Raw genomic sequence first — 22,799 nt, forward strand, 5'->3', positions numbered from 1 at the left:
TATAAATATTTGTTAATTTCTACTCACCTGAAATACTCTGTTTTTTAAATACATGGTGCCATATCCTTCTCTGTGACTAATATAAAATGTCCCAGTGAAAGTACAACCATCGGGCCAAGTATAGGTACCTTTGCCATGACGATGATCCTTATAAAATTGCCCTTTGTACATCTGGAAGAGAAAGAGGTGAAGGGGAGGGAAGGAAAATCGAATTATTTCCATAGAGGGCTGAACTCAGAGTCAGGAAGGCCTGGGTTCCCATATCACCTCAAACACTCACTCATAGTGTGACCCTAGGCAAGTCATTTAATCTCTGCCTCGATTTCTCCATCTGTAAAATGAGGAGGTTGGACTTGATGAACTCTAAAGCTCCCTGCCATTCTAAATCTGCGATTCTGCTCTCAACGATTCTTCAAAAAGGTTTCCAGACTTTGATATCTACCCTCTATCTATGTTTGGAGTGGAAGAAATATTTTAAGACTTCGAAGAACATTTTGATGCTGGGATAGTGGCACAAGTATTCTAGGCAATATTAGGCACCACAATCAGTGCAACCAAATGGGAAATTAATTTGGGATTATACAAATAAAGTGGCCAGAATGCCCATATCCTCTGGCTCAGAGATTATACTGCTAGGCATACCCACCACCCCCAAAGAGATCATTGATGTGAAGAAAGTCCCCGTATACACCAAAATATTTATATCAAGCAGCACATGGTGTGGTAGCAGAGAATTGGAAACAAAAAGGATGCCCGTTGATTGGAGAATAGCCAAGCAAACTGAGGCACATGAATATAATGAAATCTTACCAGGCAGGGAGGAATGACAAAATGTGAGAAACACAGGGAAACATGTTAAGACTTACATGAACTGATGCAGAGTGAAGTAATCAGAACAGAGCTAGGAAAACACAACACACAGTGACTACAACAATGCAAAAGGAAAGAAGACTACCACAAAAATAACTGAAAGTGAATTGTACAGAATTACAAAGAATAAGTATGGTCCCAAAGAAGGGGTAGGAGAGGATACCTCCTCCCTGCCCCCAACTCTTTGCAAAGGTAAGAGTTCCACAGATGTGGATACTGAAAAAATTTAGGAAGTGTAAGAAGAAAAGATATCAATAAATCGTATCACTGAGTGAAATTATGTAGTTTAGTTACTTTTCAAATAGAATGCCAAACTGTTTTCCAGAATGGTTGGACTAATTCAACAAGATTCCATCAGGATACCTATCTTATCACTCTCTCTACAACACTTAACATTTTTATCATTTTGTCCATCTTACTGGGAATGAAGCAGAAACCCAGAGTTATTTAAATCTGCATTTCTCCAATTATTTGTGACCTGAAGTCTTCTTTCATGTGATTGTTGAGAAGCTTGCCTTTCTTCTTTAGAAAATTACCTGTTCAAGTCTTTTAACCACTTATCTTTTGGGAAACAGGGACAATTTTTTATTTTTGTCTTAAAGGAGATCCTCAGAGATCAGATGTGTGGCTAGCAAAGAAGGTGGGCCAATTATATAGCAAGGAAACCCAACAGCAAGCCTGCATTCCACATTGGTATACAGGTACTGATAAGTCATGCAGAGGCAAGTCAAGTCAACTAGCATTTATTAAGCACCTACTGTGTGCTGGGCACTGGAGATATTGAAGAAAGGCCCCAGCACATAGGTCAAACCCTGTGTAAAAAATTGCCTGGAAAATATCTTTGATTTGGGGTCCTCAGAAAGAAATACCAAGACCAGTGGGTAGAAGCTTATCAGGAAGGCAGATTTTACATTCTCCTAAGAAGAAATTTCCAATTTTCTCTCTTTCACAAGATAACCCTTCAAATATTTTAAAGTAGAAATAATGTCCTACCTCCATAATGTGTATACATATATATAATGTGTGATTATGTCACATATGCACTATATATTGTGTGTATTTATATGTGTGTACATCTATGTGTATATATACAGATGGATAGGTAGATAGATAATAAATGATAGATGATGGATGGATGGATGGATGGATGGATGGATGGATGGATGGATGGATGGATGGATGGATGGATGGAGTCCAACCCCTTTTCCCCCATTTACCCATCCCAAGAATTCTCCAGACTAAACCTCCATTCATTCTTCCCCTAACAATTCCCTGAAATGTTCTCCCTTCTCACAAAAACCGTCTCCCCTTCATACCACGCAGCTCAAGCCCTTCTTCCCCAGCCCTCCCAGATTTTGTCAATGCTGATACCCTAACCCTCCCAAACTACCTTATGTTTATTTGCATTTATTTTCTTTATATTGGTTCTATTCTTCCACATGTACATGTTGTCTCTCCCATTAGGAACTCCTTAAGAATAGTGTTTGTTTCATTCTTTCTGTCTGTGTCCCCAGGACCAAGCACAGAGTCTGGCACATAGGAGTTGCTTAAACAACGCTTGTTGATTGATTAAGTGAAATAACACAGCTTCAAGACCTCTCATCATCCTGATCAATGTCCTCCAGCCACTCTCTGATCCATCAGTATCCGTGAGAGCGCAGCCCTTGGGAACGGGGAGTTGAGTATAATAAACACATCAGCTGGAGTCTGAACATGGTCCTTCCTTTGGGGTTGGGGGAATAGGGAGGTAAGTTTACTGATGCCTTTTCTTCGATGTCACAGCCCTTTCCAGATACCATCCTCCTCACACACACACACCCAGTCTGCCATCACTCACAAACACACACACACACACACACACACACACACACACACACACACACACACACACACACAAGCAGAAACCACCACACATCCACAATCTGGCAGAATATCTAAGGTCTCTAATTCTCCTTCCCCAGCCCTCTTCTCTTTTCTCTCTGTGCTCTCAGGGATCTCATTGGCTCCCATGGGTTTAATTATTATCTCTGTGCAGACGATTTCCAGATCTATCCATCCAGCCCCAGATTCTCTCCCAAGCTCTAGCTGCCCACTGACTATTAGCCATTTCTACTGGCTGTTCTATAGGCATCTCAAACTCAACATGGGCAAATCGGAACTCCAAGACACACGACTTTTCCTTACTTCCCTTTCTGTTGGACCTCTACCATCCTTCCACTCGATCAGCTTCGAAACCCTGGAATGATCCTCAGTTCTCCTCCCTCACCTCCCCTGAGGGAGTCACCAGATCTTCATCTCTCCTTCCCCAGCACCCCTCACATATGCTCCCTCTTCTCCACCCACAAAGCCCCCACTCTGGTTGAGGCCCTTATTCCACTCACCTGGACTATATAGCAACTGTCTCCTAACTGGCCTCCCTGCCTCCTTTCATTCCCTTCTTTAGTCCATCCTCTTCCTAAAGCCTCCTCCTCTATAAGCTCCTGTGGCTCCCTATTGTTTCTAGCATCCTCTGACACTGAAAGCCTGGCTCTAGCTGATCTTTCCCGGCTCATTACACTTGATCCCCCGAGCACCCCCTCTATATTCTGGCCACAGTGGCCTCCCTGCCAGTCCTCACACACAGTATAGTATTCCATATCTTCTCTCCACGTCTCTGCCCAAATTGTCACCCTTCCTCATGCTTGAGGAGCACTCCCTACTCACCTAAAAATCTCAGCAGAAGCACCGCCGTTCACATGAGACTCTCCCTGGTCCCCTGAGCTGCTGATGTCTCCCTCCAAAACACCCACCCACGTCTAGTCTATTGTCTGGGTCTTAGCTTCCAGGTGTGAAGCCCCTCAAGGGACCTTCATTTAGTGTCTTGGTGTTTTCAGGGCCACAACATAATGCCTGGTGTAGACAAGCCACTGAATGCATGCATCCATCTACACTGGACTGCTAATTGTGCCCCAAACTTAACATGCCATGTCCCCTTCCCTACATAGCGGCTCACTCTATGGCCTCAGACCTGAAATATATCCTGTCACCTCTGCCTTTTAAGCTTCCTTACCTCCCCCTTCAAGGCTCAGCTCAAATGCCACCTCCTCCAGAGGACCCTCTCTGATTCACTGCCCCTCATCACATATTCCTAAAATATTTTGTAGGTCCTGCTCTACCTCCTCTCTGTGGACATCAATCAATCCTTAAGCATTTGTTAGGGAAACAAAGACTAGAGTGAAACAGCCTCTGCCCTCAACGAGTTTACCTTCCAATGAGAGATATATACAAGGTGTCCCAAAAGTCTTATTGCAGTGCTGTTGTTTTTTTCCCTGATTAAAAAATTAACCCTGCACTAAGATTTTTAGGATATCCTGTATCTACATATAAATTTGTATATATGTGTGTATGTTCACATACAGATATAGCTTATACACATATATATGCACATATATCTATAGATACATAGATGTTTATAGATCGATATATATTATTTATCAAATAATTTATCAAATAAATACCAGGTAATTTGGCAGGGAAGGGTCAGGGAGGGGTCTCAAGAAAGGCTTCATGTAGAAGGTGGCCCTCGGGTTGAATCCTGAAGGAAACCAGAGGTTCCCAGAAACAGGGGGAGAAAGGAGGGCACGTGTCTCCTCTCCACTCCCAGCAGCGTATAACCTCCTCCAGGCACCCAACAGGGTGTCTTAATGAATGTTGATTGGATTGAACTGGGGAAATGGGAGCCAGGAGTGTGCTGGAGGCAGCTCCTGGGAGCAAATGGTTAAGTTTTCAGGGGGAGCATCTGCACCTCAGAAATCTACACAGGCTTCGTATCAGAGCTTGATTTGTTGTCTGGTGGTTGTCTAGACTTAAGAAAGCGTCCATAATGAAGATTAAAGTTTAAAGTGTGCCCTGGGGTTGTTTTTGGTTTTGGGGGGGTTAGGGTGGTTGTTGTTTTGGGGGGGTTGTGGGTTTTTTTGAGAGAGAGAGAGATGGGGGGAGGGAGGGAAATGGGGAGGGGGGAGGGAGGGAGGGAGGAGAAAGAACCCTAGTTGTTAAACATTTTACCAGCCCACTCACAAATAGAATCCTACTGGACAATCAGGGTATACCTGCTGAACCAAAGATGAAGTCTTGGAAAACTCTCCCAGGCTGCCACTATCACAGGATCACACTGCAGGAACCCTAAAACACGATCTAGAACGGGGAGTTATTATTCTTCCTTGAGGACATTGGTGTCTTCAAGATCTAACTTCCAGCTGCCTACAAATGAGGAGGTGGAGCCATCACTGCATCAGGGACTGATAAAGCCTGACAGAGGCTACGTCTGCAAGAAATGGCCGGGGCGGGGGGCGGGGAGCCCGGTGGCACTACCACTAGGGGTCAAGCAAAGCAAAATCCTAAACTCAGCGACTGGGAGCGGCCCCAAATTCTCCAATTTTGTACTTTTCCATCCAAAAGACAGTATTCGTGTCAGTCCCCTCTTCTCTCGAGCCTCACGTGACTGTTTTTTAAAAGTCCTGAATATCATGTTACATAGGGAGTGAAGGATAAGATCGCTGTGGGTAAACTGAATGGATTATATCGTGCTATGAATGCAGCAAGCATCTTTATTTTCAAAACCGGCAGACACCTGGCATTCAAAAAGAGATGGCTCACAGAATCGTAGATCTAGAGCTGGCAGCCCCTCCTCTTATAGACGAGGAAACTGAGTCCCAGGTTACTTAAGTCCCTTGCCGAAGTTCACAAAAGTATTAAGTATCAGAGACAGGATTTGAACTCAGATCCTTTGACTTCCAAACCACACTGTTCTTTCTTGTACTGTATCACCACCATGCCTAGCACACAATAGATGCTTAATAAATGTTTATTGGGGGCAGCTAGGTGGCACAGTGGATAGAGCACCAGCCCTGGAGTCAGGAGGACCTGAGTTCAAATTTGGCCTCAAGACACTTGACACTTACTAGCTGTGTGACCCTGGGCAAGTCACTTAACCCCAATTGCCTCGCAAAAAAAAAATGTTTATTGATTATTGACTCCCTTCATTCAGAAAGCATGAGGAAGGGAAAAGAGAGAAGAGACTTACATCCTTAGCCCTCTTTCCTTTCCCTCCTCCAGACTTCTTGCTATTGAAGAGAATAAGAGATTGACCTGGAGAGGCTAAGGTTTGTTCCTTGCCAAGAGAGTCCTGAATCTTAGTACAATCACCTGCAATCTAATGCGCTCCCACCAAAGGCCAGCCCTAATGACTGTCAGTGGTGTGCTTACTGCCCCAGGCCCAAGTTGCTGTCTTTGGCTCCTTCTCATCTTCTTTCCAGAGCCCTCCTACCTCCCCTACACCCAGGCATAAGCGCCACCTTGCTGCCTTCTCGTCTATACAAAATCTTTACCTTTCATCCAAGTTCCTTTGACCACAGTCCAGAATTACTCCCCCTTCTTTACTGACTTTCCAATCAAATCTACCATTCCTCAACTGTTACTGCTCTCTGGAGAGGTATTTATCTGATTAAAGTAATTCACCCTAATTATCTGATTAAATTAATACTGTCTAAAAGTGCTAAGAGGCCTAACGTTCCTATAGATAGATTATTTGCATTTTAAAAGCTGAGCTTGTCAACCCAAAGGACTCTCCAATTGGTCAGATAGGTGGTGGACCAATTTTTGAGCAAGATTTCCCCATACAACTGGTTTCCCAGATAGCAAAAGACATTATAAGGAGTACTACAGCCACTTGCCACCCCCTCCTCTGTGAATACAGCCATAGGAGACCATAGGGTCAGAAATTTAGAGGTAAATGGGACCTTAAAAGAACATCAAATCAGGGGCAGCTAGGTGGTGCAGTGGATAAAGCTCCAACCCTGGATTCAGGAGCACCTGAGTTCAAATCTGACCTCAGACACTTAACACTTACTAGCTGTGTGACCCTGGGCAAGTCACTTAACCCCAATTGCCTCACTAAAAAAAAAAATATATCAAATCCAACCCAATTTGATTAACAAAAAACTATTTTGTCTCCATCCCATCTTCTCCCTTCCCCTAATTGGGGGAAGAGGAGGGAAAAAAGAGAAAATCAGAAAGAAAGAAAAAAAAGAAAATGAAAACTTTGGTAACAGATGTGCATTGTTAAGCAAAACAAATTCCTCCACTGGCCATATCCAAAAACTATCCCATTCTGCACCCAGAGTCCTTCACTTCTCTATCAGGAGGTAGTCAGCATGCTTCATCATTATTTCTTTGGGATTGTGGTTGGTCATTGCATTGATTTGAGTTTTTAAGACAGTCAAAGTTGTTGGTCTTTATGATATTGTTATTGTGTGAATTGTTCCGAGTTCTCATTTCATCACTTCACTCAATCAGTTCATATGAGTCTTCCCAGTTTTCTCTGAAATAATCCCTTTCACCATTTGTATGTATATATATACACACACACACACATATATATATATACCATCTACTATAATTTGTTTAGCCATTCCCAAATTGATGGGCACTCTCAGTTCTTTGCTAAAACAAAAAGAGCTGCTCTAAATATTTTTGTATATGTGGGTTCTTTTTCTCTTTCTTCGATCTCCTTTGTGTATAGCCCCAGTTCTCTTATTGCAAAGGGTTGCAGAGTTTAGTAACTATTTGGTCATGGTTCAAATTCCTTTCCAGAATGACCAGACCAGTTCACAGCTCCATCAATGAGGAAACTGAATCCCAGTTTCCTGCTTTCCCTCTGCCCCTCCAACATCTGTCATTTTCCTTTTTTGTCCAATTTGCCAATGTGATGGGTGTAAAGTAGAGCCTTAGGGTTGCTTTAATTTGCATTTCTCTAATTATTCTCAGTATGAATTTTTTTTCCAAATGGACATTGACAACTTGAATTTCTTCCTCTGAAAATTACCTATTCATATTCTTTGACCATTTGTCAATTGGGGAATTCCTCTTAGACATTTGAATCAGTTCCTTATATATCTTGGACCGCAGACATTTATCAGAGAAATTTGCTACAATGATATTCTCCCAGTTCCCTACTTCCCTTCTAATTTTAGCTGCACTGGGGATTTTTGTGCAAAAATTTTTTAATATTATATAATCGGGGCAGCTAGGTGGCACAGTGGATAGAGCCCTTGATTCAGAAGGACCTGAGTTCAAATCTGGACTCAGACACTTGATACTTACTAGCTGCGTGACCCTGGGCAAGTCACTAAACCCTTATTGCCTCACCAAAAAGAATTTTAAATTTTAAATTTTAAAAATAATAATATTATATAATCAAAATTGTCCATTTTATCCTTTGTGATTCCCCCCACCTCTCTCATCTTTGGCCATGCACCTTTTTCCTATCCATAAGAGAATGTTTGTCTTCTCCCTCTAATATATGTCATCTTGAGGTCTAAGTTGAATATTTATTTAAAGTTTATTGGGTTGATGGAATCAGATGTTGGTCTGTACCTAATTTCTGCCAGATAGCTTTCCAGTTTTCCCAGAAGTTTTTGTCAAACAGTGAGTTTCTACCCCAGTAGCTATTATCTTTAGCTTTCTCAAACATTAGTCTACTGCAGTCATTAACTTCTATTGTGCATCTAATCCATTTCGTGGATTGACTTCTCTATTTATTACCTAGTTACCAAAGCATTTTGATGATTACTGCTTTGTAATATAGTTTGGGGTATCTAGGTGGCACAGTGCCAGGCCTTTAGACTCATCTTCCTGAGTTCAAATCTAGCCTCACACACTTATTAGTTATGTGACCCTGGAAAAATCACTTAACCCTGGAAGCTTTAGTTCCCTCATCTGTAAAATGAGCTCGAGAAGAAAAAGGCAAACCACCTCAGTATCTTTACCAAGAAAACCCCAAATGGGGTGATGAAGAGCCGGACATGACTGAAATGACTGACCAACAAAGTATAATTTGAGATCTGGTACTTCTCAGCCCACTTCCTTTCCATTTTTCTATTTCATTATTCCTTTTGAGAGTCTTGCAAGCCCATGGTTTTATAGATGAGGAAACTGAGCACAGAGAAGTTAGGTGACTTGCCCAGGATCACACAACTAGTAAGTTTCTGAGACAAAATTTGAACTCAGATCTTCCTGACTCCAGGTCTAGAGCCCCCTTATCACTACACCATGCTTCCTTTCAGTAGAGAGAGTCCTTGCTCTGGTGTCAGAAGACCTGGAACTGGTTCTGATGCTTATTAACTGAATGACCTTGGGATAGTCATTTAAGACTCATGAGCCTCCATTTCGTTGTCTATAAAATAAGGAATATGAACTAGGTAACAGTGAAGGTCCCTTCCAGCATGCCTGGCAACTGCTACAACCAGCGGGTGGAGCACCTTGCGGTTTTCGGAGCCCCAGGCCAGTGCTCTCGAGGCATAAAAACCTCAAATAACAATTAATTCTTTACATATCCAATGACCTCCATGACCTTGGACAAATGACTTCATCTCTGTGGGCCTCAACCTCTTTATCTGTAAAATGAAGGCATCTGGGACCCTAAGAAATTCTCATTATGGCAGCAAAAAGCTTCTACTATTGGGAATTTACTTTATACAGACATACACGTGACCTCTGTAAGAAGAACTATAAAAAGTATAATGGCAGAAATAACTGAAGCCTGGAATAATGTCAGTGTTCATGGATGGGTTGATCTATATATTAAAAACAGAAAAAAAATTATAAGGTAACAATTTACATATTTGATACAATATAAACCAAAATACCTATTTTTAAAATAATGATAACTAAATACAAAAGCAAGTGGTCAAGGATATCAAAAACCTGCTAAAAAAAGGCTGATAGAGTAAACTTGCTTTCCCAGACCTTAAAACATATTTCAGAGAAGTTATAATCAAAACTATTTGGTGCTAAGCAAAAAAAGAAGATCAGTGAAAGTGTACAAAGATAAAAAAAAACCAACCAAATGTTCACAAAAATTGACTGGTAAATCTTTCAAAAATAAAAACTGGGGGAAAGAATCATTATTTAACAAATATAGAACAACAGAGAACAGAGTAACGATTGGAATGACACCACCTGCTGGAGAGCTACTGTAGGAAAGCTCCACCATGAGGGCAAGCCATGATGCTTTTCTTTGGAGTCAGGAAGTGATGTTTGCTTGTGGGAGGAAGAAGAGGCAAAGCTGGCTCTCTAGCTCTCTTCCTCAGGCCTCCGGTGGAGAAGGGAGCTAGAAATGTGCTCTCCCTTTAATAGATGAATCTAGGCCTTTCTTTCTCTCTTCACCAAATTCTTATTCTCCTTAATAAATGCTTAAAAGTCTAACTCTTGCTAAAGCTTATAATTTATTGGCGACCACTCATTAGATATTTTAGACAGACTAGTTAGAACTTTACCCCTTACAAGAGGTAAGCAATGTGATGGGACTTTGATTTCAACCTGTATCTCACACCATATATCTCACTGAATTCTGGCCAGATGCTAACCACACATTTAAAAAATAATTAAATTTAAGAGTGGAAGAAATGAGAATAATGCATCCCAACAGGGGGAGGAAGACAATTTTTATCTATTAAAGAAATAGAAGAAATTAATTAAAGAGAAAGCAGATGCTCTTGATTAAATAAAACAAAAAAATCTATACAACAAAAGAATCAAAAGGGAAAATATGTGTGGTGATAACGAACAAAAAGCTCTAGCTCCAAAGGATACATAGAAATGTTTGAAAATGTGCTAAGGCAAAGAAGAAATAGTCAAAAGATATGAATAGAAAATTTCCAAAAGAAGGCAAGTTGTTAATAGTCATTTAAAAAAATGTCTAATGTAACTATCAAAGAAATGCAAAGTAACATGAGTCTGAGGCCTTGAGCCCATCAGATCAATAAAAATAAAGAACAGCAAAGGGCCAGCCTGATGTCAAGATGTATCTTGCTTCTCCAATAATAAAATGATTTCCTATTTGTTGGTATCGATGACCACAAATTGTTTCCTGAAACTATATGAAAAAACGTTGCCTGCAATAAATGGGAAGCAAACTCTCAGTCTGCAGATGGCCCCAAAGAAGCATAAACAACTTTACTTAAATCATTTACCTCACCATTGCTCCACTCGAACACTCCAAATCCAAGCTTCATGTTAAGCCCAAATTCCCCCTTGTATACGCAACCATCTGGCCATTCCTGCACACCATAGACTCTCTGGATATAGTCTTGCAGGTCTTGCTCAGCTGGTCCCAGTGATTCCCTATCATCATCTTCCTCGTCTGCTGTGATGATGTCCCTGGTATGACAATTGGGAAAGGGTCAGCAGTCAGAGTGGAACCCAAAACCAGGCCCCGACAGATGCCTGTCTTCCCAGAATTCCCCTCCCAGTGAGCATTGCATAGCTCTTGAATGTAGGTTAGACAATAAAATCCAATTCAGTGGACACCTGTTCTATAATCACAGAGGCAGGGTGATACAATGGAAAGAGCCCTGGTGTCAAAGGACCTGGGTTCAAATCCCACCTCACTTGAGCTCCTTGGGCCTCTGCTTCCCCATATCTAAAAGGAGAGTTGGCCAAGATGGCCTGAGACCCTTCTGTTAGGTCTCTGCTCCTAAAATAACCTGTAAAACGACTTTGTCTGGGCTGGCTGTAGAATGGTCCTAATGAGACCAAGATAGCAGGTTTGATCTCCCTACACATCAGTGAACTTTACAGGCAAAAAAATTCTTCTCTGCCATGTTGGTGCCCCCTAATTCTTTTGTTGTTGTTGTTGTTTTATTTTTTATGGGCAATGAGGGTTCAGTGACTTGTCCAGGGTCACACAGCTGGTAAGGGTCAAGTGTCTGAAGCCGGATTTGAACTCAGGTGCTCCTGAATCCAAGGCTGGCACTCTAACCACTGTGCCACCTAGCTGCCCCCATACCCCCTAAATCTTTTGCATTCTCCAGATCACCTAGAACGGGATCAGGAATGAAGTATTCTACCAATAAATTTATCAAACCGTCTCTGCCTGTGAGGCTAGTGCTTAAGAGAATGCTAAAGATCTCTGGGAGAAAGAAAAAGAAATCGCTGAAGAAAGTTTCAATAGGGAAATCTACTAACTAAGCTATTCCAAAATGATACCACCTACTAAATGACTACACCCCTAGGGTATTCCAGGGTCAGACTCTCAGGGTTCCCTCAAGCCTTGACCTACATTTCCTAATCAGTCATTTATTCCCCAAACACCGTGCTTTGTAGTGGTTCAGTAGTTTCAGCCGTGTCTGATGCTTCGTGACCCTATTTGGGGTTTTCTTGACAAAGATATTGGAGTGGCTTGCCATTTCCTTCTCTGACTCATTTTACAGACAAGGAAACTGAGGCAAAGAGGGTAAAGTGACTTGCCCAGGGTCACACAGTTAGTAAGTGTCTGAGGCTGAATTTGAACTCAAGAAAATGAGTCTTCTTGATTCCAGGATCGCTGCTCTGTGCACTACGGCACCACCTAGCTGCTGAGGCAGCACATCATGAGAAATGGACAACAAGATCCTATTGGCCAAAATATGTGCCCACATCAATAAGCGTAAAATTCATACAAAATAAACACAGAATTGTGGGTTTGGGGAAAGGAGGCGCTGGCAATTGAGGGGGCGGAGAATAGAGATAACTGCTTTTTCCCGACAAATATTAACGTAACGTGGGTGGGGGAAGGAATCTGAACTTTAAAACACTCCCGGTTAGAAGAAAACCATATCATAGATCTAGAGTCAGAAGGGACCTAGGAGGTCAGATAATCCAACCCCTTCACATTACAGGGGAGGAAACTGAGGCCCAGGGAAGGTTCCTAAAGTGATACTGGAAATAAGTGTCAGATGTGGTGTTTGAACTTAGAGCCTGACTACCAGAGCCAGTGCCTGTTCTACTACGCCATTGCCTACCCTAATTAACAATCTCAGTAATTATGTCAATAAGACTTCAAGGATCTGATTTCATTGCCTCGGGTACCCAGTCCACTGATGCAGTCTGTCATCCTTCTATGTGGTTTAAGGAAGGGTCTCTGTGATGTCCTCCTTTACATGGTGCTGCCCACACACATACACACACACACACACACACACAAGTCATCACCTCCAGACAAGCTTTCTGGTGATGAGTCTTTTTAAATTGACCTGGGAGGGGGGGCGCAGTCCTCAAACAGTACAGACAGACACATGCATGATGCTATTGCAGCTCAGACATCCCCAACTCTGGCGACCCATCAGCCTCAGCCATCCCGTGTAGCTGGGGCTACAGGCCTACGCCACTTTACCTAGCCCATTGTGTTTTTAAATGCTTAAAATAAAATGCATAGGGGGCAGCTGGGTGGCGCAGTGGATAAAGCGCTGGCCCTGGATTCAGGAGTGCCTGAGTTCGGATCCGGCCTCAGACATTTGACACTTACTGGCTGTGTGACCTTGGGCAAGTCACTTAACCCCCATTGCCCCACAAAAAAGAAAAAACAAAAAAAAAAAAACAAAAAAAAATAATAAAATGCATAGGGGGCAGCGAGGTGGCGCAGTGGATAGAGCACTGGCCCTGGATTCAGGAGGACCTGAGTTCAAATCCGGCCTCAGACACTTGACACTTACTAGCTATGTGACCCTGGGCAAGTCACTTAACCCCTATTGCCCCACCAAAAAAAAAAAATTTTAATGCATAGGCTTGCAAAGGAAACGGATTATATTAAAAAGTCACTGTCAATGTTTAAAAAAAAAAAAGACGAGGAATCCCAGGTTATGAATCCTTCGACCAAATGATCTTTGAGGTCCATTCCAGGCCTATGTACGATCTAAGCCAGAGTCACCCTCAGTGCCAAGGCCAGTATCTACATCAGAGTAGATATTGATGGAGGGAAAATATGAGATTGTTCGTGACCGTGTGTTCACTTTGATTGACCAGAGTGTGTTCGTAAGCATTTACTCGGTGCCTTATGCTGTGCTAGGTGCTGGGCTTACACAGACTAAAAGGGAAACAGTGCCTGCCTTCAAAAAATTTCTATTCTATCTGCGGATAACAAGAGGTCACTCATTGGCTGAGTATATGGGAAAGAAACACAAGATAACTGGGGGCACCAGCATTTGGGGGGAAGGGGAAAGGCTTCGTACAGAGGCATGAAGAACTGACTCGATGGAAACCAGGGATTCTGTGAGAAGGGTGTGTGCACCAGGCATGGGGTATGGCCAATGCAAAGGTACAGAAAGAGGAAATGAAACATTGTGTGTTAGGAACAGTCAGGTGGACAGCTTTGCTGGATTATATAGTTCTTTAAGGCTGGAAAAGGCAAGTTGGGACTGGATTATATGAAAAGCCTTTAAATGCCAGGCATCAGAATAATACCTGGTATTAGAGGGAGAATTCTGATTGAATAGAGGAATGATACGGTCAGGCCTGGGATTAGGGGAAATGCCTTTGGCAGCTAGGAAGAGGGTGAATGGAGAAGGGAGAGAGACCTGGAACAGGATGACTCATTAGCAAGGTGTTGCCATAATTCAGGAAAAAAGGAATGAGGTTTTTTTGTTTGTTTGTTTTTTGTGGGGCAATGAGGGTTAAGTGACTTGCCCGGGGTCACACAACTAGTTAAGTGTCAAGTGTCTGAAGCTGAATTTTAACTCAGGTCCTCCTGAATCCAGGGCTGGTACTTTATCCACTGCACCACTCTAGCTGCTGCAGTAATGAGGTTTTGAACCAGAATGGCCACTGTATTTGTACATAAGAGAAGAGTTCACTCCAAATATGCTAACATTAAAATGACAGCAGATTAGCATGACTCCTGAGCAACAAAACCCCACAAGTCACCTCTGCCCAGTCCAATACCTCATTGTGTCATGGAGGTGACCCTTACTCTCAAAAGACTGATGGTAGAGAATAAGTTCTGATTTTGTTTAGTTGTTTTTCAGTCCTGTCCAACTCTCAGTGACCCCAATGGAGTTGTCTTGGCAAAGATACTGGAGTGGTTTGCCATTTCCTTCTCCAACTCGTTTTACAAAGGAGGAAACTGAGACAAACAAGGTGAAGTGACTTGACCAGGGTCACACAGCTAGTAAGTGTCCAAGGCCAGATATGGACTCATATCTTCCTGACCCCAAGTCTGGCACTCTATCCACTGTGCCACCTAGCTGCCGATCTTTTTTTTTTCCAATCAACAGTTTTCTCTTCTTTCCACACAACCCTATTTAAATGAAAAAGGGAAAAGAAAAACAAATATACATAGACAAGCAAAACAAATTCCCTCATGGGCCACATCCAAAAAACATGTGTCTCAGCTACAGCCTGGATCCCAGCCTGCTCTATCAGGAAGTGAGGGGCACACTTCATCACCAATCCTCCAGAACTGGAGCTAATTGCATTGGTCTGCATTCTGAAGATGTGCAATGATGTTGCTTTTATGTATGTTGTTCCCCTGGTTCTGCTCCCTTCACTCTGCATCACTTCATACAAGTCTTCAAGGTTTCCCTGGGATCCATCATATCTTTCATCATGTCTTGTGGCACAACAGTATTCTATCCCATTCATATGCAATCATTTGTTCAACCACAAACTGGAAGGACTTGATGGGCATCCCCTTAGTTTCCAGTCTTTTGCTATCACAAAATGAGCCGCTGTAAATACCTTTGTATCTAAAGGTCCCTTTCCCTTTTCTCTGATCTCTTCTGAGTCTAAGACTAGGAGGGGTGGGGCCAGGTCAAAGGGGATGCACCTCTTAGTGACTTTTCTTCCCAGAATGGCTGGACCAATTCACAGTCTCATCAAAAATTCATTAATGTGTCTATCTTCCCGCCGCCCCATGAGCATTTGTCAATTCTTTCCTTTATCAGGTTTGCCGACCTGGTGGGGACGGAGCTCTTTAATCTACATTGCTCTAATTGTTGGGGATTTGGAACATTTTTTTTCCCTTATGGCTATTGATGGCTTGGATTTCTCCCTTTGAGGATAGCCTGTTCACATCCTTTCATCTTGTACCAAGCAGAGAATGGTTCTTATTCTGATATATTTGAATCAATGCTTTACATATCTTGGAAATGAGGGCTTTATTGGAGAAACTTTTCTGGAAGGCTCTACATTCTTAGAAAGGCTGCCAGGAAGGCCCCATTAATAGATTGAGGCTATTTTTCAAGGACCAACCTAGCTAAGTACACAGAGGATGATACCTCGGAGAGGAATTCTTTAATGGAAACGGCCTACGAAGCAAAGGAAAAAAATCAAAATTCCCCCCCAGTCCTGTGTGGCTCTCTTCTGTTTCTGGTGTGGAAGCCATTGGAGTAGTTGGAAAGGGTTCAAGTCAAAAAAGTTATTATTGAAGCACCTACAATGTGCCAGACAGTGTGCTAAGCACTGGGCTCACAAAGAAAGGCAAAAGACAGTCCATGATCTTGAGGAGCTCACAATCTAAGGATGGATAGATAAGGTGTGTGTGTGTGTGTGTGTGTGTGTGTGTGTGTGTGTGTGTGTGTGTACACACAGATATACAGGATAAATTAGGGATCCTCTCATAAGAATAAGGGAGAAGGGGTTAAGAATCATACCTTTTAGAACATCTATGAACTTTTTTTTTTTATGGGGCAATGGGGGGTTAAGTGACTTGCCCAGGGTCACACAGCTAGTAAGTGTTAAGTGTCTGAGGCCAGATTTGAACTCAGGTACTCCTGAATCCAGGGCTGGTGCTTTATCCACTGCGCCACCTAGCTGCCCCTCATCTATGAACTTTTAATTTGACTGTTGGTAATCTGAATGTGAAATCCTTGTCAATCAATAAATAAGCATTTATTAAGTGCCTACTATGTTCTAGATGCAAAATACAAAGACAAATGAGTATCCCAACAACCAGCGAGAGCACATATCTCTCCCATTAGCACATATTATTATATTATTATATATTATTATATTAGCACATATCTCTCCCATTAGAATGTATGCTCCTAGAGAGTACAGACATCATTCTTTGTGTGTTTATTCCAAGCAGCTAGCATGTATTGACGTCTAAAAAATGCATGTTAATCTTGATTAACTCCAATAATCATCACCCCCCTCCATAAAAAAGATGCCATGTAACAAATGTATACCACACCTTTTGGAGAAATATCTTAGATCACCCATGGACCTGTCTTCTCTGGAATAAGCAGATTTGATAGAGCTAGGCACTGAGGGCTTAACATCTCCAAGGGTAAAAACTTCAGGATCCATCATGTTTCCAAAAACCCTTTTAGCAGCTTCTTCTTTAACTGACCTAGAAGGACAAGTGGAAAGGTCTCAGACTTCATCCAAGAATCTGACACTGACACATTAGCAAAGTACATTGCTCAGATTCACCCAGGAAAAAACCCTAACCTTAGGGCTCCCGTTTGAAACCCTTTGTTCCAGGCATTCCCAGACATGAGTAATCTGTATTTCCAAAGCTCCCTCCTTTCACAAAACCCACAAATAGACAGGAGCCATTCAGTGAATTGTAAGGAAATCTAGAAATCAGCACCTCTCTTGTGCCTAGCTTGCCACAGGGAAACCTTGGATGACAAAAAGCAGAAAGCAAAACAAACAGCCCTGTTGCTCAGAGGACTGGCTTGTGGAGCCCAGTCTCCCCAAAAGCAATTTCCCCCACAATTTCATGACCTCGACAAAGGTGTTCTTCCAGCCAGTTCTCTGCAGGGAAGAGAATGCCGGAGTAACAAGAGGTTTATCTAATACATCAGGATACTGTGTCAGTGAAATTGTATATGATTGGTTACTATGGCATCCTGTTTAATTGTTGAATTCATACACTGGGGAAGCTGGGTTACTGTTTAACTTGCAAGCATATCATTTAGAGTTGATTAAAGACTGTGTGATCATTTCAACAAAAAGTTGGCCAATGGGCCCTTTGGTCTGGTAAATAAACTGGTATCATATTGTTTCTAGGGGGGTGGGGGGTGGAAATCTGAATGCATGTAAACTCCAAGTTGGAAGGCTCTCAGAGGCCATATATGATCCAACCCATCCCTGAAAGAGAATTGATCCCCCTCAGCAATCTAAGAGGCTCACGCTCATTCCACCTTTCCTAGAACATATCTGAGAAGTCACTATGTCCATCCCTAAGGCTTTGTGGACAGCTCTAATGTTTAGAAAGCAAGATGGGAAAAATCCTTCAAGACCAAATCTGCCTCCATTCCTGTTTAATGAGAACACTGATCAAGAGCTGGCAGGAGCCTTGAAGGTCACCTAGACTTTACAAGTGAGGAAACTAAGGCCCAGGGGAGGTAAGGAATTTGCCCAAGATTACCCAGCTCATTGTTTGTCCTTCCTTCTTGAGGACGACCATGACATGATGTCACGTCTTGCACTGAATGAGATTTAAGGAAGAGATGGCTGTGCAAAGTCACCAGCCCCTCTCTCTCCTCCAGATCCATCTGGGTCCAGTGGCAAAATATACATCAGGATGACTGGAGACGGCTCTGGATGTTTTAAGACAATTGGGGTCAAGTGACTTGCCCGAGGTCACACAGCTAGTAAGTATCTGAGGTGAGATTTGAACTCAGGTCCTGCCAACTTCAGGGTCAATGCTCTATGCACTGTGTCACCTACCTGCCCATCCTCTGGCTCCAGGTAGGAGCTCTTTCTACCCATGGTCCTAGTTCTGCCCTCTGAAGACAACCAGAACCTGGTGGGGTTCCTCTTTCCCACACATTAGGCTTCTTCTTTTGGCACTGACCTGGTCACCCAGAGGGCGATGACCGTCTTTGTACAATCCATTCCACTGACAGAAATGCCTACACATCTGAAAAGCAGTTTCAAAACTCAGTCCTTCTGTGTGACCTCGGTCAAGTCAGTGCCTTCCTCGAGGCCCAACTTTTATCATCTGTCGATGGAAGCATTGGACCAGATGTGCAACTTCCAGTCCTAGACAGATGATGTTATGATCTCAGCTTCTAGACCTAGGATCCTTTGGGATCTGAGCCATCCAGAATGGGTGCATCCATATATCCACAGAGTAACAATCACCCCTCCAAAATAAATCACTTTTCCCTTCCACTGGATGCTAACTTGGGCATATTCGCCACTTTCTGTAGGAACGCGTGAGTCACAGCCGATTCAAGAATGAGGGACCGCGCGCACGGACACCCCCCTGCCCAAGCATAGCTGGCGCACCTCGGAAGCCGCCTCCGCAACTGTTTCCCGCGTGGGAATCAATCAATCCCAGGCTTGCTCTCCTTCCACGGAGCCGGGAGCTGAGCCAGGCGCGCCCTCTGCCGATGGATCAGGCCCGACTGCCCACGCCCCCTCGGGGAAGACGAGCGCCTAAGCCCGCCTGCCTGTCGGCCTCTCCCCCCAACCCACCCACCCGTGTGTAAGTCAGTCAGTCAGTCCACTTGTCGGCCCGTGCGCCCGATCGCTCTCGCTCGCGCCGGAAGAGTGCAGCCCTCTCCTCCCTACCTCCCGCACCCTCCGCGACTTTCAGCGAGACTCCCCCCTTCCACGGGCAATCCACGACCCGCGACGGGCTGTACCACTGCCGCAGTGCTGGTGGGGAGGGACGCGACTCCCCACGCGTGTGCACCGTCCAAGAACCCACGCCCGCCTGGCGGCGGCTCCCAGCTCCCAAAGACCAAGCATTAGGCTCGAGTGGGAGTGGGGCGGGAGAAAACATCAGAGCCTGGCGTCCCTCCCCTCCAAACCCGAACCGAGATCTTTGCGCCCCCCCCCCCCGACTGCGATGGATGAGACAAAAGCGCCCGCGTCTCCATAGAGACCCTGCTACACAGCCGAGACGGCCCCGCCCCCTCCACTTTCCAGTTGAATTGCCCCGCCCCTGGCTGGACATTCAGGGCCCCGCAAGGTCCTCCCTGTCCCGGACCCGCTCCAACCCAGAAGAAGGGACGTCATGACCTGCGATTATGCCCTCACAGGGTATCCTCCACCTGGCAGCCCCCTCTCTGAGGCTGTGGCTGCGGCTGTCACGGGGGTGGGAGGGGGGGCGGGGCTGGCTCTGTAGCTGGAAGGGCCAGGTCAGTGGACATTGGTTAAGAGGTCTAGAGTCAGAAAGGACTTCAGAGACCAGCTAGTCTAAACTCCCCATTCGACAGGTGAGGAAACTGAGGCTCATAGAACTCAGGCCAGAAGAGACCCAGAGGTCATCTAGTCCAGCCCCTTCATTTGACAGAGAAGGAAACTGAGAGGGCCAGGGGAGGAGGAGGGAGGAGGAGGGAGGAGGAGGAGGAGGAGGAGGAAGGAGGAAGGAGGAAGGAGGAAGGAGGAGGAGGAGGAGGAGGAGGAGGAGGAGGAGGAGGAGGAGGAGGAGGAGGAGGAGGAGGAGGAGGAGGAGGAGGAGGAGGAGGGAAGAAGGAAGAAGAAGACAGAGATGGCCAGGCCATCTAGCTCAACCTCTACCCTGAACTTATCGAGTCCCCCAGATAACAGATTGACAATCAGACCTCCAGCATTTGCTTGGTAGTGAGGGGAAGCCCACTCCCTCCCTAGGCAGCCTGTTCCACTCCAGATAATCATTGTTGGGAAGCTCTTCATTCTATCAAACCTAACTCTGCCTCTGAAACTTCAACCCTGTTCTCTTCCGGCTGCCGTCCAGGAACCAAGCAGAACAAATGGGATCCTCCTTCCATGGGAAAGGGCTTGAAAACATGAAAGATACGCCCTCTAAGTGTCCTCTCCTGTACTTGATCCTGGACCACATGGCCCCAGGGCCTCCCTCCCTCTCACTTTCCTGGCTGCCCTCCTCTGTATCCGGCCATCACTGTCCTTCCCAAGACTCGACCCCACAGTCATGAGACTCCACAGGCTCTTGGCCCATGAGGGGATTTTTCTTCCAAACATCTCACATGTCTTCCTCAAGGAGACTGTGCTATTTATCGGTGCTCTGGCCAATCTGGACTTTTCACTCACCATCCCTTAGATACTAGGGTGTGCGGGTAAATGTTTCACGGAAAGCTCTCTGGGGGGAAAATTTAGGCAGGACATACTTTTAAAAATGAATCTGCATTCTTAACATCACTTTCTTTCTTTTTTTTTTTTTTTTTTAGTGAGGCAATTGGGGTTAAGTGACTTGCCCAGGGTCATGCAGCTAGTAAGTGTTAAGTGTCTGAGGCTGGATTTGAACTCAGGTACTCCTGACTCCAGGGCCAGTGCTCTATCCACTGAGCCACCTAGCTGCCCCCCTTAACATCACTTTCATTAACATTACTTAACATCACTGACAATCAATAGCAAATCAAACTCTGATTTGTACCATTTGCCAATCTCTGAGATGTAAATGCTCACACACTGGAAACTTAACAGTTGTTCTTCCTGAGCCCTTAAGAGCTAGCTAGCACACTGCCTGCTTAGACATCTCCCACTTCAATTATGCAATTTTGTACCACTGGCCCCAAGAATGCCCTTGCTCCCTCCATCACTTTCACCTGCTGAAATCCATCACTAAGCATCATGGGGCTAGGAACCTGTCACGGCATGTGCTCTCTTCACTGATGAGCCTAGCCAAACTGAGCTGGCCATCAGACATGGCACTAAACATGGACTTAAAGCCTTTTCAGCTTGGGAGGACCTGCTAGAACAGGCATTTCCCTAGCAGAACTTTGAAGAAAACCCAGGGGTCCCTTTCACACCACAGTGAGGAATCAGAGGAGGGTTTTGGTAGATGTTGAAATCTGACTCGTTCTTTTTGTCCAGTCTTGTCTGATTCTCTGTGACCCCTTTTGGGGTTTTCTTGGCTAAGATGCTAGAGTGGTTTGCCATTTCCTTTTCCAGCTCATTTTACAGATGAGGAAACTGAGGGAAACAGTTAAGTGACTTGCCCAGGGTCACACAGCTAAATATAATGATCTGAGACTGGATCTTAATTCAAGGTCTTCCTGACTCTAAGCCCAGACTTCTATCCACTTTGCCATCTAGCTGACCCATTCTTAATGGCCCAATTAATTAAATTCAGTTCAATTTAAGACCCTCTTCCATTAACTCTTTCTTGATCTCTCCAGGTGAAATAGGTCTTCATACCCTGGAATCTCAGGTTATACTTTGTGTGGCTCTCATCTAGAATTGTGATCTTGTGGCTTAAGGGGCAATGCAAACCAGCCGTTAGTTTACAATCTATAGTTTTAGAAAGTTACCTGGGGCACTGAAAGATGAAGTAATTTACCCAGGGTCACACAGCCAGAATTTACCATGAGGGGATTTGAACCCAGGACTTTCTTACTCTAAAACAAGTCCTTTCTCCATGAAGCCATCCTGCCTCTCACATCCCTTTTAGGTTCTTTGTACAATGTCCCCTTTCGTATTATCATTACTTAAATTTACGTCCTCTTCGTCTCACTAGATTGTGAGGGATGTGAGGATGTGAACCAGACCTAGTTTTTATCTTCTTATTTCCCCTATGCCTCCTAGTCTAGGGCTGTGTACATTGTAGGGAAATACTCCATCAGTGAGCAAGCATTTCATACACACATACTGCACACCAGGCACTTGGCCCTTGGGATGCAAAGACAAAAGGCGCAGATGGACCCAACACTCAAAAAATATTTGTTGAATGTAGTATTATCGAATAATAAATTCCTAGGCTCTTAACCTTGAAAACACGATTCAGACTCTCCATCAGCAGTTACATAGGACACACCTCAAAGTCTTCAAACGCACCATGTTCCTTCCAGGAATCCAGGCCGGATTTTCTCCAATTCATTTCACATCCCTGAGATGGGACAAACAACCTGGCAGATTTGGAGACAGAAGACCTGGATTTGGGTCCCCGTTCTGAAACAATTAACAACTTAGCAAAGTTGCAGGATATAAAATACATCCCCATAAATCATCAGCATTTCTATGCGTGACCAACAAAGCTCAGCAGCAAGAGACAGAGAGATTCCTTTAAAGTAATGGTGGACAGTATAAAATACTTGGGAGTCTACTTGCCAAGACAAACCCAGGAATTATATGAGAATTTATACCTCTTGAAGCAGGTGGGTGGTGCAGTGGACAGAGCACTGAGCTTGGAGTTAGGGAGACCTGACTTCAAATTCAGCCTCAGACCCTAACTAGCT

At 44.1% G+C, this 22,799-nt stretch overlaps 1 protein-coding gene across 1 annotated transcript in view; it reads right to left on the reverse strand.

Moving 5' to 3' along the window:
• ANKMY1 (ankyrin repeat and MYND domain containing 1) overlaps positions 1-16,983 on the reverse strand; it is a 123,949-nt gene extending 106,966 nt beyond the window's left edge. The window contains exons 1-3 of the mRNA XM_044005029.1: positions 16,856-16,983; positions 10,881-11,067; positions 28-171 (exon numbers count right to left, since the gene is read on the reverse strand). Coding sequence (XP_043860964.1) covers positions 28-171; positions 10,881-11,067; positions 16,856-16,974 — 450 coding nt within the window. The 5' untranslated portion in view covers positions 16,975-16,983. The remainder of the gene's footprint in view (positions 1-27; positions 172-10,880; positions 11,068-16,855) is intronic.
• Positions 16,984-22,799: the final 5,816 nt, after the last annotated feature.

Source organism: Dromiciops gliroides, chromosome 4 (genome assembly GCF_019393635.1).
Source record: "Dromiciops gliroides isolate mDroGli1 chromosome 4, mDroGli1.pri, whole genome shotgun sequence".
NCBI lineage: Eukaryota > Metazoa > Chordata > Mammalia > Microbiotheria > Microbiotheriidae > Dromiciops > Dromiciops gliroides.